This window comes from Manacus vitellinus, unplaced genomic scaffold (genome assembly GCF_001715985.3).
Source record: "Manacus vitellinus isolate BGI_N305 unplaced genomic scaffold, ASM171598v3 scaffold_5_pilon, whole genome shotgun sequence".
NCBI classification, from domain to species: Eukaryota; Metazoa; Chordata; class Aves; order Passeriformes; family Pipridae; genus Manacus; species Manacus vitellinus.
This window is the reverse complement of record NW_021940682.1, coordinates 18,802,802-18,820,810: the sequence shown is the minus strand read 5'-3', so window position 1 is coordinate 18,820,810 and position 18,009 is coordinate 18,802,802. Positions and strand designations below refer to the sequence as shown.

Here is an 18,009-nt window from a genome sequence, read left to right as displayed (position 1 = left end):
TATCATTTAAGCGTTTTTTTATGAGACACTCTTCAGGTTCACCTTGCTCATCTAATCACAGAAATGTAGGCTGGCAGAGAACCACAAGAGATCACTTACTGCATACACCAGCTCTGAGGCAGGACAAGACAGACTGAGATCCCACACTGTTGGATATTTTTCTATGTGTCCTCCAGCAAATGAGCCTCTACCAGCAAATGAGCCTCACCATGCCTCACCATGCCAACAATTAGACAGCTCCCTACATATCTAACTGAAATCTTTCTGCTTGGAAATTTAGCAAGGTGTCTCTTCTTCTTTCTGCCTACTGTGGGCATGAAAAGCAACTGACCATAATGTCCTTTTTTTAACAGTTATTTAGGTATCCAAAATACCTTTCCTCTTTTTTCTAGATAAAAGAAATCTTTATTTTTCATTTTTCTCTTCCAAATCCTTCTTTCCTTTCTGCAGGTCCCTCTCACACCCTAAGCATGGATGGGCATAACACTGCTCTGTCCCAAGCTAGGGACAGGGTCACACAAGCTTACAAACTCACACGGACTATGATCAAGGCCGAACGCATATCTGGAAAGCCCATGAGGCAGAGAGTAGTGGCACCATTTTCCACCCTGTTGCAGCATTAGGAAGTCCTGGGAGTCTACAGTCACTGAGGTAGCTGACTGTGTCAGAGCAAATGGCCCCATTCCCAGGGAGCACTAATGTGTGTGATGGTGTAAGGCTAAGAGCAGCCTGTCTGAGTTTGCAATCATGTCCACACTGATGGCTAGAGGAAGCAGAACAAATGCTGCTAATTGATTTTCAAGAGTTCAAAAGTCAAATGCTGATAATTACAGGAGCAGCAGCAGGCAAACATTTTATCTGCTGAGGGGAGTGAAGGTTGATAGGGGCAGAGGATTAGCACATGCAGCAGAGAAAATGAATATTTCAACATAAGTTTCCCATCTGTCCTCTAAGATGGCTTGTAGTGGCACCCTGACCAAACCCATCACCTGGGGCTCTGCTCGTCCAGATAGGAAGAGGAGTTAATGGAGCAATGGTTAATAGAGCAAGGAGTTAATGATAAGAGATGGAGGGAGCGTGCAAATCTAAGGGCTCTGTGGGATGGCACAAGAAGTTGGCATCATGAGCCTCACGGAAAGGTGCTCTGAATTCCCAGTGACACGCCTAAGAGAAGAGGCAGAGAAGCAGCAGCAAAAGGAGAGGCTGAGAACAACCTACTGATAGAAGTGATGCAAAACTAACTAGAAATTAAAGTAGAGAAAGAATCGCAGAGGGGGCCTCAGTGATCATAATTTATGTCATCCCCAGGTTTGCTGGGGGGAAGTAAGGAAGCAGATAGGAGGAGCTGGGAGCTAATGGGACAGGACTGTTGTGCACTGACTTAGTAGAGAAAGAGGATGTGAACAAGAGCTGGAGATAGCAACACTTGCTAGCTCTCATGAAGGGATCATGAACCCAGAAATAAGTCCTCATCATATGTGGGATTATAGGAGAGCAGAGGAGAAAGGCAACTAGCGAAGAAAAATCCTGGGTGAAAACTTCCCACACAAAACGTCACAACCCACTGACACAAAACCTAGTGCAGTACCAAGCCTCTGGCTCACCCTGTAAGACCTCTGGCCCCCTGCTCATCACTGCATTGAGGCATGGCCCTTCGCAGGGCATAAGGGTAGACCCCCTTCACCATCTCCATCTGCACACCTGCACCTCTATGATAAATGGGGCATCTAGGCACCCAAAGCACATCTAGGCTGCCTGGCCAGTGAAGCAACAAGCTTTGCTAACTAGCTGATTAAAAGTAGTGAGGGAAGGCATGCAACCTGCTGCCCCAAAGGAGCAGAGAACAGAGAAGTGAATAAAAGGCATCACATTTGCTTCTCATGAGGAAGCACGGTTAAAACAGCAGAAGAGTTCAGGTTACTGCCCCTTTGCAGAAAATGGTTTCTCTACTTGAGAAATTCTTTCATGATTGTCAGCCCTGGAAGATTTCAGCTTGTCGGAAGGACCTGTGAGGGATTTATCATCATCAGAGTCTGGGGTCAGCTGCAGCTCTTCTGGAAAAGGAATTCCTGTTCTGAAATAACTGGTGAGGTGTTGAGATATTTATTCCCAAATTGGGATGAAAAAATCAAAATCGCAAAAGATTTCACAGACCTGAAATCCTGAAACAACTCAATCACTGTCTGCATCTTTGCTGCTCAGAAAATGGAAGACTTCACGCCTGGTTTAAAACGTATCGTTATGTATCTGTATTCCAGGACACATATCTCTCTATTTGCCATCTTTCAAGAATCAATTGCACCAAGCTGTACAGAGCTGCAAATTGTGTTACTAAATCCAGAAGAGACTAATAAAAACAATGAGAACACTAGAAAACATGACCTACCAGGAGAGACTGAACAAATTCTTGTTTAATCTACAGCAGAGATTACTGGGAGACAACATGATAGAAGCCTTCAAACCCACATAGGGAAGATAAGAAGGGGGAGAAAATAAACAATTCTCTCTGTCCATTAGGGAGATGCCAAGTATTAATAGGCTTAAACTGAAGCCAGGGAAATCTAGGTTAGATGTCAGAAAAACCTAGCAGGCTAAGGAGAAAGAAGTCCTGGAAGAGATTGACTCAGGATTTCATGGGGTTTCTAGCACTGAAGGTCTTTCAGAACAGGTGACACAAACATCTGTCAGGAATAATTTAGTCTAGTTGAACCCTCCCTTGGGCACAGGGAAGTAGTAAATGACCTCTTGATGTTCCTTCTAGGCACAGCATCTGATTATGGATAAAAGTGTGCAGCAATGTAGGTAAAGACCGAGCTCTAGTGAATGCACACAACTGAACCAAATCAGTGTTTCCCATGCAGCCTTTCATCTGTTGACTCCTACTGCCTGAGTGTTTGCCTAAAAGTTGCCAGGACAAAGCATCTTCCTAATTTACATAAAATTAGTGAGAATTTGGACAATCTTACACTGTAAAGCAATGCACTTATAAAGGTATTGGGATTATGTGCTAATAATATATGAATAATTTCTGTCTTGTATTATGGCATTGCCTGGGAGCTGTTGTTAAGGGCCAGCACTCTGTTTTGCCTGACTCTCTGCAAACATGGAACAAAACTATGATCTTTGTCACAATCTCTTTTTTCACACTTATATTTTAATGTTTGCATTTCTGCTGGATGGAAAAAAAATTAGGAAAAAGAGCATGAGGTTCCAGGTATGAAAGGTTTTTGTCTGCGATCAGAACATGTTGGAGATGACTTCTGTGTTTTCTAGGAAGAACCTGCCAGCATAAAATTCAACCTGCTCAGAGCTGGATTAAAATAATGTGATCTTCTCACTGAGACACCCACTTCAAGATAAAGCATTTGTGTCCATTGTGCTTTTCTTATGACTATTACCATAGTTCATCATACCCTCATTTCAGTCCAGCCTCAACTTCTGCTAAATGAAGAATTGGTTTGGTGTAATGGATGCCAAGTAGTCCCCACAGATAGTAAGGCTCAGGCAGGGCCCAAGTCTAACCCCATCACTCCAGATCACCAGGATCCCTTCCATTAATTGTTTGGTTCATCTGAGAGACCAAGGATACACTCTCAGAGACTGAACAATCCCACTTACCACTCCTGGATGCCACCAGGCCCTCACTAAGGATGCAACAGGGTAATGCATGTGACAGGCAAGAAAAAACAGGACTGTATTTAGCTGTGCCTCCCCAGAGACTGAAAAGCATTCCAACAACAGATTCCCCATAGCCAGCCCTGCTAATAATAATCCCTAGCAGGATTCATGCTGCTACTGCCTTATTTTCCTGCTCTGACAATGGAGTATTTTCTCCTGAGAGAACAAATCTAGTGCCAGCTAGGAACAAATCCTCTTGGACTTTGCCTAGTAGGCTTTAGTGAAGTTGACTTATGGACAGAGCCTGACAAGAGGTCTCTGCAGCCTGAGCTTTCCACGCCTAACCCCTGTGCAGTATCCAGACAGTGTGGCTCCAACTATGTCCAAGAGTTGTCCACACACGCTGATGCCATGCCATACGTTTCCTCACACTCCTGCCCCACTGAGACCTCCTCTAACTCTGCCAGACCATACGCTCTCATCTGGTCCACATAGTGCCAAGACCACGAGGTAGACAGATCCTCCTGGAAGCCAGGCACAAGCTGGGGCCTTTCATTTTCTTCCCAAACTCCTGCAACTACTCGGAGACCTTAATGCCTGCTGGGCACTAATGGCTCTTCTGCCTCCTTCAAAAGTTGTTCCTCCAGCCCTCTTCTGAACACACTTCTCCTGACAGCTTTCTGTTTCATTCTCATTTCACCATTAATTTATTCCTTGCTTTCACCGTGCAGGCCACTTGAAACTCCATGCAGAGAACAAGCAGCCAAGGAGAGAAGCCTTTCTGTGCCTGGTGGGACAAAGGGGCATTTTTCTAGGCCGTATGCATGATCACATCCAGACCAAGTTCTGCTTCATATCTGTCAGTGTTCTGCTGAATTCTCAGTGCTTTTTCTCTGACTTCTCACCCCCATCACTTTTTTATATCTCATTTTCCTATCCTTCAAACTACCCCCTCTGCTTCAATTGAAACCCTTCAGGAGAGCTTGTTCTGAACCTGGACCACTGACATTTATGTGGGAGGTGAAACAAACCAAAACTTCACACTAACTCGGAAATCCGCACCATTTCTAAAATGGTGCTTTGGGTTACATGCAAAATATTCCAAAATATGCAAATTTGGATCTTTGAACAACTCGATATGATCTCATGTTCACGTCCTACTTAATGCACCATCCCATTGCGAATAACACTGGCCAGATATATCAAGCATAGTTAACACTGGCATATATTACTAAGTGTGGCTGTAGCTCAATCATAGCTGTTTAGTATACAGAACTTCACTGCCTCCAAGCCATACAGAGAAATATTTTCTGTCTCTGCCATTCAAGCTCATGGTACAGAGGAGGTCTCTCCTCTGAAAGGCTGGAAAAACGTTACAGAAAGGAAGCTGATGAATTTTTTATGCATGCTAATGGAAGGATGTAATGGCATCCTGCATGGAGATGACAGCAGCCTGGGTACTGGAGATACCAGTGGTCCAGGATGCAAGAAGCAGATTGCCAGCCCTTAATAAGAACTACAGAAGGGTGGAGGGGATTATTCGCCTGGAGCCTTCCTCCATCCTCTTCCCTGACACAGTTTGAGAATTACCAAACATTTCTTACCCTCTCCCACTTCCTCTCCTTGGTCAAAAGGATGATGACCAGCTTGGGATGCATCTGGTATCCGTCCTCACTGAACGACAAATTCCTGCCTTCAAAGGTGACATTGATCAGGTACCTGTAGGAAAGAGAAAAGAGAAAGGAGACCATTAATGCTTGGGAACCAAACTCAAAACAAGAGCCTGCCTCCCTCCTGCAACTTACATCAGGAGAGTAGGAGCACAGTGCAAACATTGGAAAACCTAAGAGGAAGGGAGTCAGAGAAACAGGACAATTACTCCAGGAATTGGGACAATCAGGCAAGGCAAGGCAATTGCCCCCATTTTGTGACTGTAATAGGGAAATGATGTGCTATGTTGGCTCTCAAGGAATTCCTGAAAGAACTCTAAGAGTTTCACTCACACACACATATGCACATGCCCATAGTCCCACCTCTTACCTCAAAGGGCAGAGGAATCCATAGCAATCAGCTGTGTAAACACACTCCACAGCCTACACTTTGCTCACTCTCCAAAGGAGACTTTGCAGGCCATTTGAGGACAGTGATGGCCTACAGGTGAAGCAGTGGAGACAGCCTCCCTCCAGCCCAATTATCAAGGTAATGATTAGGGAAGCTGTGGAGAGCAGAAAAAGGAGCAGCACACCTACAAGAAGCTCTATCCCTATCAGAGCCAGCACACCTCATGGGGCCCAAAGTGATCCTATGAAAAAGCTTAGGAATAGGGACAAGGATGTTGAGAGAGCCCAGTAAAAGTTCTTTTTCCTAGGGACAGAGTCATGCCTTACACCCAGTAAAATCAAATTAAAGGGTGATCAGCCCTGCAGCCAACATTAACGATTCTCTTTGTCTGGAAAGGCCCCTTCATTTCTGCACAAGGCACTCCCCTTTAGGGCATCTCATGTCAGCTGTACAAACGGACTATTAAACAGTCCAGGCTTCAATCTCATTTATCCTAAAGCCTCTTTATTGAGCTCTGGCAGTAGAGAAGACCTTTAGGTGGACTGAGATTACAGCTACACTGATTTCAAGGCCTTGCTGCATCATGAGAGCATGTTAAAGTGATGTTGCTGTAAATAAGAATTGGGGCTATTGTTTCCTTAACTGTCAGACCATCCAGAAAGACACTGTGGGGAAGAAGAGGAGGCAAATACACATTTCACAGTTCAGTGGTTTATATGACATCTCCGTGGCACTCTGACAGTTTCCCCTGTTCATATATTTCACTTCAATTCACAATCTTGTTGCACGAAGTAGATTCTACCTTTATAAACCTGCTCTGGCACCAGTAGCATCACATCACTGTGAGAGACAGAGGTGACCAAGCTGCCTGCAGGGCTAGCCCCAGGACTCTTCCCTCCCCTACTTCGCACAGTTCTATAAATTACACAAGCAACATTTCTATTACAGACGTGAGAGGTTCTTCTGCTCTATTACACCATGACATCGGGAAACATTTCCTAATATTCAGCTTCAATTTGTCCCTTCTGAACTCAATTTGAACCAATTTCAAGAAAATAAAAAAGGGGAGAAAAGTCTGATTTTTTCAGTCGGTTTCAATCTGCTCGCAGAGACCTCCCTGCTAATCTAATGAAAGCATTAGTATCAGGGAAACTTCTTCAAACAAATAAAAAAGCAGGTCATGATTTCCACTTCTTCCTTTTTCAAATGTTTTGTTCTAACTCCATTAATCAACCAAATTCATTCACTAATTCCCCAATGCCAAGTGCAATCAGCAATTATGTTTATTTCTAAAGGAAATTCCACACTTGCTCCATGTTGTGACCTTCAAGGGACGTGCGCAGCTTTGGAAACACAGCCATAAGGGAGCCCAGCATGAAAGATTTGTAACAGGATGATATTCAAAGGCAGACTACTGGTTATTTTCCAAAAACCAGAGCCATTCAGCACCCAAACACTGAGAGTACCCCGAAACATTTCCACGTGGAAAATCTGAGCCATGCAATTCTTTGTAATGGTGTAAAACATCCCATCTCAGCACTTCACATGCTCTTTTTCTGGCATTTCTTTCCCAGCTGCAAGCATTGCTCTGGTACTGAGGAATGTCACGCAGAGACCATCGCCAGGCATGTGCACCCTACAATACCTAGTTAGGGCTCCGGTGGTGGGAAGATTCTTCCAGTGGACCAAGATTACAACTACACTCACTTCATGACTTCTCTGCACTGGCCACCAGAGTAAAGACAAAGAAAGGCTCCAAGAAGATGAGGATGCCATTAGCCTGATGGGAGCTGTAGTTTTATAAGTCAGTGAGTAAGCAGTGCCAATACCTAATTAAACAAACACCAATATTAAACCGTTTTCAGCCCTCTTTCCCCTCACATCCAAGAACGATTCCATTATGGGAATCTCCTTTGCACAGCCTGACAAGAAGAGTTCACAGAAATCAGCAACAGATATGACACAAGAGGGTGTCATTTCTGTTCATTTTCCACCAGAAAGATTAGAATCACTAATAATAATCAAGGAGGGATCATCAACAACTCCAATCCTTGGAGCTATCTTGAGATTTACCTTTAAAGAAGCACTAAAATCCCTTGCTTTCCACCTTAATGACTGAAATTAGTCTACAAAATAACTCTTCAGAGGGTTTTCTCTAGAACTCATTAGCAATATGTTTACAAAAGTTTGCAGGGGGAGTGCAGGAGAAGTGGCTTTCCCTCATCTTTCCCTGTACACCTGCACCTTTTTGATCCTGCCACCCAACACAGGGATATAGGCAGAAAGCAGCACACAGGGATCTGCGGGGCTTGCTTGGGTGTCCTGAGCCTATGTGATAAAGCATCACGGCTTGAAGGACTCCCTGGCAGACCAAGTCAGCAACATGCTGCAAGGCAGCCACACTCGAGTGGCTCTGCCCTTCATCATTACTGCAGCAATAGTCATCCCCTTCAGCAGCACTGCTGCCCTCCTACACCAGCACTACTGCTGCCTGCTCTGGCCAGGGGAATTTGTTTCCTCCCTACAGCTTACACACACTTCAGTCCCTAAACAGGCAACCAGGGGGCTGAGAGACTCCGTGACATGTCTGAACTGAGCCACCAGCTGTAATAGGGGCACAGGGTGAGGGCAGCAGACTGTGCACGCAGGTGAGGCAAACCAGGATGAAACTGTGCCTGTAAAGGTCTTAATCCATGAGTCCCTGGATGTTTGGAATTCCAAGATGGAGAGACATAAAGACAAAGAGGGCACGGTGGGGGCAGACACAGGCAATTTAATTTAATTTCCTAGAAGCACCTTTCTGCAAAAGATTTTGCTTATGTGGGAATTTCTGGAGCTGCTTGGTGCAAGGACAGAAGGGCTGAGCCCTTCACCAGCCCAGTGGAGATGCAGCAGACACAATGCCCAAACCCAAACGTGTGGGAGCAAAACATACACTTAACATTCCACAACACTGTGGAAACAGGCTGACATTGTGAGCCCTGTGGTATAGACAAGCAGGCAGGAACAAAAAGAAGGGACATGCCCTTGGGCACAAAGAAAATCAAACTCAGGGGACCCCAGTCCCCATTCTGTGCTCTGAGGTAACATCACCCATCCTAGATGTAAGGCTGTCAGCCCTGCAAGTTAATGGAGAGTGTTTCGAAGTCTGGTTGGCATAGGAAATAGAGCATTAAAACCACATCAGATGGCCAATTTAGGACCAGCAGAGAGATGATGACATTTTAAATGGTTTCAGCCAGGGATGGAGAAAGCCTGAAGAGGCAAATGTGGCAGGCGCAGGGGGCTTGAGGGAACACAGAAAGGGTGCTAACAGAATTCTTCTCTGCCCTAGAGACAGATGTGAAGGAGATGCACTTGAAATTAGCTCTAACCACTCCTAATTCTGCCTTCAGTGCCTTGCAGGGAATCAGCTCCTCCTGAGCCTGCTGACTGGATGGGCAAATTTGGACATTGCATCGGTTCAGTCCGTCATACTCCCTGCCTCACACGTGTGCACCACACACACACACTCTCCCCTGTGTCCTGTCAGTGCTTGTTATGCTTCAATGAGACAAACAGGCTGTCTGAAATAGCGTGATTATCCTAACATCAACTGCTTCCCTGAATAAGGCAGACCATATAAGTAAAACAGCCTCTCCACAGTCAGCACTGGGGAGTAATCTCAGCAGCCCAGCACACAAGGGAAAAACAGAGTTTAGGTGGAGGGTGGAGAAGGAAAAGCTGTGAGATACCTCTGACAGAGTAGATTTTCAGGGTAAAAGGCAGATGGAGTGTGAAGCAGGATAAATGGATGGGGATGCAGACGACCATCATCCTGTTGGGAAACTCACTGTAATGGAAAACACTGAGGAAAATCATAAGAGCAGTGAGATGAAGGCAGTGAAAGGCCTTTACCCCACAGAAATAGCCTTTTTTTTTCCCCTAGAGACAGCATTAAAAACTCACTAGCCAGAGGTATCAGGGAACAGGCATAGCTGCCTTCCCAGATTGACTTCATGCCCAGTAAAGAGCAAAAAAAGGTACGTTCCTTTATTTCAGTACAAGTGCCCGCAGGTCCAAACCATGTTCCCTTGCTCAGCACCAGCAAGACCTACCCAGCCTGGCCTGATACAAACAGCCTGAGCAAAGTACATCTGCCCAGCCTTCCAGCAGGTCCTTCTCCCCCCTCAAGCCTGCTCCTGCATAAGGATGGACAGAAAGACCAGTGAACTCAAAGGACAGGGAAAAGGGAGTTTAGGACCAGTATAGCTATCTACAAATGGGAATTCTGACCTTCAAGTGGCAAGTGATTGACAGATAAAGATTTAACCAGCACTAGCTGTGCTGTTAATACCTTCTGCTCTCATCTGAGACACTGAAATAGTGTAAATTTTTAACAAGAAAACTGCCCTTCAACTTCTGATTTAAACCTCCATTCTCCAAACCCATGGAAAGCTTAAAATAATATAGATATTATTTCTCCGTCCCCTTGCTCAAAAATTCTGTGACTGCCTCTGCCTTAGAGGACAGCCAACACTTGCTCAACAGCCATCCAGAGCCAGCTGTGTGTGTATGAGGTCTCTTGAGTTAAGACAGTCTCCACAGGATACTAAAAGCCAATTGCTCAATCCAAAAAAAGGTGAGAACGGGCTCTGCCTGGTTTTCGATCAAATTTTGCCATGGACTGCACTGACCCTGGCTGAGCCTTTCAGAGGTTCTCCCATTGCTCATTGCCCTGCATTGTCACTTCCACTGCTGTGCTGCCAGTGGCCTGGTGGAGTTGTGAAAGGAGGCACATCTGGTTGTGTCTGTGTAACATCTGTCTGGTGTCAGGTACAATTTAGAGTGAAAGGACTCCATGCAAAGGGCATGCGTGCAGCTGATTTTATGTAACAAGAGGCATGGACTTCTCTCTGCTATTATGAAGAGCAAAACCAAAACGAGATAGGAAAAAACCAGAAGCAATCATTAACTATGAAAATTAAATCTTAAAGGATTATACGAGGGGTATCTCACTCGTCTTCACTTGTTTCTTTCTGTTTCACTGCCAGTGTTACCATTGAATACACGGAGCTGAACAGCAAGAAAGAAAGCACAAGTAGAAAAGAGACCAGCCAAATTCCACATTGTGCAGGCATCCGGCACCAGAAAATCTGCCCAGGCTATAGCCTAAATTACTACTGGGAACCAATCTGACCAGTAGCCTTAGAGAAATGCCCAGAGCTCAAGATTGTGTTCATTAAGCAAAAAGAAGATCATCTAGACTAAGAAATATCCCTCAGGCTAAAAGATAACAGAAATATAAGAAATTAATTTGGTTTGCCTCTGCTGTCCACACCTTTTTAGAAGACAAGAGGGCAGCTACTGGGCTGGAATAAATCAGTGATATTCATCTGACATCAATGGAGTGATACTGCTCAATCCGCTGAGATTGGTCCCTCACCTCTAGGAAGATGAATTTTCTTGGTGTTTGATTCTGACCACTGAAATAACCATTTCTGGTGGAAGATGAATTTCTACTGAACTGTCCTTGCTGTTTCTCCATCATATTCAGCAAAGTTGTTTTGAAAGCAATGTGTATGTGTGCTAAGACTTCCAAGTGACAGTTCCTATATACAGTGGAAGGATGAAACTTTTCCGTCACTCTCTCTGTTAATCATAAAAAAATGATACTTCCACTTTATTTCCCATTTCTTCTATTTATCTACCATGAATTTGTCATTTCAGAAAGACTTTGATATGACAGTTCCTGGGGACTGACGATATATCTATCCTTAGAGGATGTAGGGAGACACAGCAATGGCAGGGCTGCTTTCCTACACACATTGCTTGATCCTAATGAGACAGGACCATTCCCAAGAATGAGAAGCAAAGTTCACTTTCCACATCCTGAGCAGTCTCCAGCCTCACTCCTGAAAATGTAAGAGGAAACTCATCACTGCAGTACAGGGTTTTGCATCACAGACAGATATCCCTCAGACAGCAGACGGGGGGGGGGACTCATTGTGCAGGGTCACCAAATTACCCCTCAGTGGGGAACATGGGGTCAGCTCCAACCTGGGGCAGAAATGACAGTAGTAACACCTAGGTAAAAAAGACTGCTTGTCAAGCTGCTTCGGTAAGCTTCAGAGTTTTCACAATAACATTTTCCTCCATGTATATAATATAATCTAAGCTCTGATCTCCCATTTGCTTTTCATTCTATTCCGTTACTGCCTTTAATAGAAATTGGATCATTTGGGTCTAGTGGCACTTCACACTCCCTTTACCAGGGCGCTGCTGACAGTACCAAGGCTAGACTGTGAGACCTAGGTCACTCGTAGGAAACATAAATATACGTTAGGATGAGGTGACCTGTTTATGGAAAAAAGGGCAAAATAAGTCTTCATTTTGCCCCATCCACTATGCTGGTCATAGCAATATCTTGAAAACTCAATCAAAGCCAAATTTGTCTCACATGTATCCAGACTAACCTATTTTCACAAAGGCCAGAACCATGAAAAATTATCCACCAAAACAATTTTTTAAGTGGGAAAGAGAGATAAGAATTTGGCACAACATTTTCTTAGGAAGAGGTCAACATTTTGTCAGAAAGAAAAAGAAACATAAGATCTAAAAACTGTAGTAACATTGGACAGAAGATGAAGCTTCTGGCACCATTATGCTCCCACACAGTCTAGTCTGTTGCATGACACCTTTCATGCCCTCTTTTTGTGGACAAGATCCCCAATTAAAACATATCTGTAATGTGCCACATTGAGGGAATCCTACAAGGAAAAGTATCACCTCAACAGACAAAGGAATATCACCAAAGATTTAGTTCAAGTTTTGTGAAGGAGAAATAGGAATATAAAATTCCCATGCTCCTAATCACAAGAGACAGCAAATAGTATTTCCATGTCAAAATATTCTGTTTTAACCCCAAAATATTTGATTTACAAGTATTGTTTTCTTCCAAAATTATGTCCTTTTTTGGTATTTTTTCTTTTTCCCTGGAAAAATGACATAGTCCTAAGTAGCTAGAGAATATATCTTCACATCTTGTGGCCTCACTGGAAATAAAACAGATATAAGGAAAAGTGTTTTAAGAGCAGACTCTGGTTAAAGCTGGAAATACTTATAAATGTCATAGGAAATCAGGTTTTTTTCAGAAAGGTTTTTTTAGCCATAAAAGCTTTGATAAAAGCAAATATACTTCTGAATTGACTCATCAAACCTTTAAGTAACAGAAAATAGCTAATAGAAAATTAGCTTTAAGGTCAAAATTGTTACAGTGACCACATAAAATAAAAACTAAATGTTCAGTCCAAAATTAGATCAAACTGCAAAGCTTTAAAGAGTTAATAAATTCTTGCCAATTACTTTTATAAAGTACTATTTTTTATTGCTACATCTTTACATCCTTCCTTATTCATTAGGAACAGATAACATATCAGTTTTCTCCAAAGTAAAACTAGTTTTCAAGGTATTTCTCCCACTTGAAAGGACTAAAATTCAGCTTACATGGGGCACTAAAATCATGGAAAATTACATTTGTCAGAACTACCGACAGTGGGTCATAATTATGTCTTGGCACCAGCTAACAGGTCACTGATGAAAGCCATACCACTAGGATAGGACAAATACCAAAGGGTTAGGAGATGTCCTTCAGATCTATTTATCTGTCTTAGGGCACAATCATACAATCATTGATAGGAGAAGCAGTCACAGAACAGAAATCAAAAGAGGCTCTTCACAGTGTTTTTTTACCCAGGATGATGTCTTTCAAGCTCTGGCAATTTGCAGAACTGTAAAAAAATATTCCACTTGAACTACTGTCCCTATGCAGTGAATTTAATCCCACTGACAGCAGCCTTACTTTTCTTAATTATTTTTGTACATCCCCTTGAAACCTCCCACATGGCTGCAGACCACAACTTAAAAAACTGGCCAAGTAGATGTGCATGTCAAAAACCTCTTTGGTCTTCTGAAGGTGGCTGGTGTGCTGGTGTGGAGTCAGCCGACAGGGCATCTTGGTATTTACCCATTTACTTGGAGCTCATTCCAGTTTCTGTCCTGGGAGTCAAGACCAGCAAGCAGGTGAACACATCAGTTTTCCTGTAGAGCTTTCAGGACATTTTTGCTTCTGGAAAACCACTCAAATCTGCCAGAAAGGTCTGTCTCACTGCTGCCAGAAGCCAGGCAAGGCTAAACCAGTTGGAGAAACTGAAATAAATCCCTTTAGTACATTCTCAGAAACAGCAGACTAACTTAACTTTTTTGACCCAAGGAGAAATCACAAGCGATTTTGGGGTTATTCAAAGTTTATCAAGTGTTGAAAGCATTCGCACATTTGCAAGGGCAGCAAATTCACAGCGCTGGCAGGAGCAGAGTCATCGCCAGCAAGGAGACTCACTCCAGAAAGTGTGACTGGATTTTCCTGGGTCCATAGCAGTTCGGCCAAGCTGGCACCTTATCACTTTCTTCCCTATCAGATCTCCAAGGAGGAATCGACTCAGAAAAATAAACCAATAATCACTCCTGTCAGTAACTGGGGAGGGAGGGTATAGAGGCTGTTCTTCCCTTGCCAGAGGAGCCTCTATCCCTCCACTGCTGCTCCCTCTCCTTTCTCCCTCTTTCTCTCCCTCTGTGGGTTGACGTTTCCATGGAAACGTGTTCTTTAGTGCCGCTGAAATTGCACTGCATTTAAAGCATTAACCCTTCCTTGGACTGAGGAAGGTCTCAGAACTACTAGGGTTCTTTTTTCTTTTTTTTAATGTTCACCCTCCCCTTTAAACTTCCTTGTGATTTTTTTTCCTTGCAGCATAAGGAAAACCTCTTCCTTCCCAAGAAGGCATCCCAGCTAGCATTTGACAAGGGACACAGGATGCATCACCAGTGGAGAAATGTCTAAATTAAGATTTCTTTTGGTTTTTTTTCCTATGTGAAACCTTACACATTTCTCTCCACACTACATGCAAAGAGGGAAAATGCTGCAGTAGCAAATAAAGTGAAGAGTAAGATAGAAGGAGAAGCAAGAAAGCCACAAGCTGGCACATGAGGAAAACACAGCTTCACTTAATACCAGAGCCGAAACCCTTGTAGTTAAACACTGAGCAGTGGCTTCTTCATTACAAAGTGTCGTAGTCAGACCTCACCACTCTTCCACGAGCCTGCCTCCTCTTCCTCTTTACAATCCTTTCTGTAATTAGTCACCCTTGTCCTCATTTTTAGTTAGCACACCAAACACTACTGAAACACTTACTGCAATTAGTACCCTCCTCACCATCAGCATCTTCCCTATGCCTATGCTTCTCCACCCAAACTGCTATCTCTGCCATACTTCCCTTTGGCCCTTTGTTGGCAACAGCCACTTTGATCAGTATTTCCAACAGAGCCATTGCTCTCACACTGCTGCCTTCACTGCAGCCAGCTCAACTGTGCAACCACTAGCACTTTCTCTGCTCTGACTGTGAAAACACCTGAGTGCTCCCTGGACTCCAGGTCCCAACTCAAAAATTACCTTGCCCTCAGCCCATCAGCCCTCAGCCACTGCTTATCCCCACGCCAGTCACAGCAATAACACCTTTGTGCTCTTCTTCCACTGACATCATCCCTTTTTCAAACACTGGGAAAATATAAAAGGGAGATAAATACCAAGAATTTCCTTCCAGTCTTTCACATGGGTTCTTACACTCAGGCATGCCTCCTTTCTGCCCCAAAGTCCCATGACTTGACAGCTTGCAAACCTTTATCATTAATTCTACCTGTATAGCTACAGAGTCCATATTCCCTTGCATCATCTATTTTGGGTTTTCCAGCACACACTGAATACTTCAAGACTATCTCACCATCCTCTCACTGTCCTCAACTCTTGCCCCAAAAGCCAGGGTGTGAAGCTTTGAGCTGGGTGCATATGTAGTGCCGTGAGGATGGATCAGTGTGGGAGGAAGATGCTATTCTGAAATGAATGATAAATATGGATAATAAACTCAACCTAAGTCTTTTATGCCTGCCTCTAGTGGGTTCCAAATATGGGAGATAGAAATATCATGGGTACATTTTGAACATGGCTGGGAACACTTCCAAAGTCCTACTCAGAGTTCACACATTTACATCATTTATATCACATCCGACTTGTGCCTTGTATTATTAACTTTGTAGAGTGTTTTGTGATGTAGATTGTAGTCCAGGCTCTGTTAAATCAAGTTGTAATCTTTTGGTAAAAGAGAGAGAGATACGGAGCTACACAAAGCATTGCTAGGTACAAGGAGGGCGACTGTGATTGCTGATATGGTCAGTGCACTCCTACGTTCTCCTACAGTGCTGTGGAAAACCTTTTGGGATCCATCCCCGAGGCCTGACAGGTGCAAAAAGAAGGAAAATATTTGCCTTCTGGTCAAAAATTCACCTCTTAGACCAGATTGGTAGTGACTGAATATTTTTTCCCTGCTGCTAAATGTTCAGGACCCTCTGTGAAACACAGAGATGGGATCCACCTGACAGGTGCCCAACATTTCACTGAAACTACTCAGGCTTCTTCCTCAGCAATGTTGCAAAAAGGCTGAAGACAAAAGTAGACAAACAACCCAGGGCATGGGACTGAAGAAATTATGTTCATCTAGAACCGGGTAAAGGCATATCCACAAGAAAAAATGTAGAGCATTGCTGACAGATCAGGCTTTTTGTAAGCATTGCTGAGAGATCAGGCTTTTTGCTTTCTGTTGGATATACCACATTCGGTTGTAGTTGGAAATCCATCACCTTCCAGGGATTCATCCGAAAGAAAAGGAGCTACAATGACCTAGCACTGTGACTTTATGGTTTTGTAAATCAATACTTTTTCCAACAGTCTGAGAAGACTCGACATTATACTCCATCACCTACTCCACACGTCCAGTTTAGAGACTGTGACTATTATGGCATCTGAGGTCAGGCAAGCAGCAAAGTGACTCAGATGCCTGGTACACACAGACAACGGGGAGAGGTAGCCACGATGCATAGATTAGGTGTCTGCAGCAGGCCACCCGAATGTAGTCAACTATATAAAAAAGAAACAAAGTGTGCACCCTTGGTGTTTTCTGAATAAGAAAAGTGAGAGAGTCAACTTCAGCCTGTGCTGCTGCATCTTCAGTGAAGTTAATGTGCCATTTTACTCTGGAGTTGCATTTGATCTTGAATTACTTCTCTGCTTCTCCTCTGAGAAAAGGTCACTTTAAAGAAGCCTCAGGCATGATGCTAACATTGTGTCCAATAAAAAACTGTCGGGAAGTCTGAAATAAATACAAGGTCCAAATTTGAGATCTTTTATCCGAATCCTAATACTTCTCCCTCCTGAACAGTGAGAGTGGGAAATCTCACAAGAATATTTCTTTACTCTGGAGGCTTACAGGACTCCTTGGTCCTAGAAATACTATGAACAAGGCTTTCCAGCAAGCATCTGAGTATCCCAGGACACAGTGTCCACAGCAGGAAGCCTGAACACAGCAGAGGTAGAAACAAGAAAGCATGCTGGGAGTCAGACCAGAACATTTCCATGGAGAGTGCATCAGAGGATCAATCTCCACGTCTATTACCATACTCCAGCTCCCTTCAGTTCAACCAGTTGTCAGAGTATGCCAGTGCTTTTCAGAGATATCTAGGCAAGTTCATTTAATTTGAGCAGAAATTTAACCGTTTTCACCTTTAATGGGTGCTAAAGCTAACAAACTAAAACATAATCCACAAACCTCACACAAAAGTCCTGATAGATTGTAGACATACCCTGAAAGCTTGGGAACTAGCAAAAGCACCAGGTGAAATAATGTGGGCTCTAGTTCTGGTCTCATTCCATACCTTTCATCATTCCATTCCATCATTCCCACAGCTCTTGCTGTGCGCATATTGTGGCAGTGTATGAGTTGTCTGCACCCTTTTCTGTTGGCAGCAGTCACCATGATCACTCTCAGAAATCTCTCACTCCTTTTCCTCCAACATGTCTTGGGTGCTTATACGTCATTGATTCAAACTCCAGATGCCAAACGACATGGTCCCTTCAAAAAACCAAACTCCTATGTCACATAAGCACTTCTCAAAGCCACGATCCTGGTGGGATGGCCATTAGCTGGAGTTGCCCTCCACAGCTTCACACCACCCTCGCTGCAGGAGGACCTGCAGGTCCACGACGAAGACATCCCTCTTGCCCAGGAACAAGGTTTTGAAGAGGCAGATGGAGCCTCCCCTACCCACACATTAAACTGAAAACCAAACTTCTAACATGAAAAAGAAACCAAACCAAAAACCCAAACCCCAACAAGTGTGGGGGATCTGAGATTCTTTGTGGATTATGACTTTTCCATGGCAACAGGCTTGAGAAACAGGAGGGCTGAG

General features: G+C 43.8%; 1 protein-coding gene across 2 annotated transcripts in view; it reads right to left on the bottom strand.

Moving 5' to 3' along the window:
* GRIN2B (glutamate ionotropic receptor NMDA type subunit 2B) overlaps positions 1–18,009 on the bottom strand; it is a 214,490-nt gene that overhangs the window by 75,693 nt on the left and 120,788 nt on the right. For both annotated transcript variants that reach the window (XM_018080833.3, XM_018080832.2), the window contains one exon: positions 5,223–5,337. In XM_018080833.3, coding sequence (XP_017936322.1) covers positions 5,223–5,337 — 115 coding nt within the window. The remainder of the gene's footprint in view (positions 1–5,222; positions 5,338–18,009) is intronic.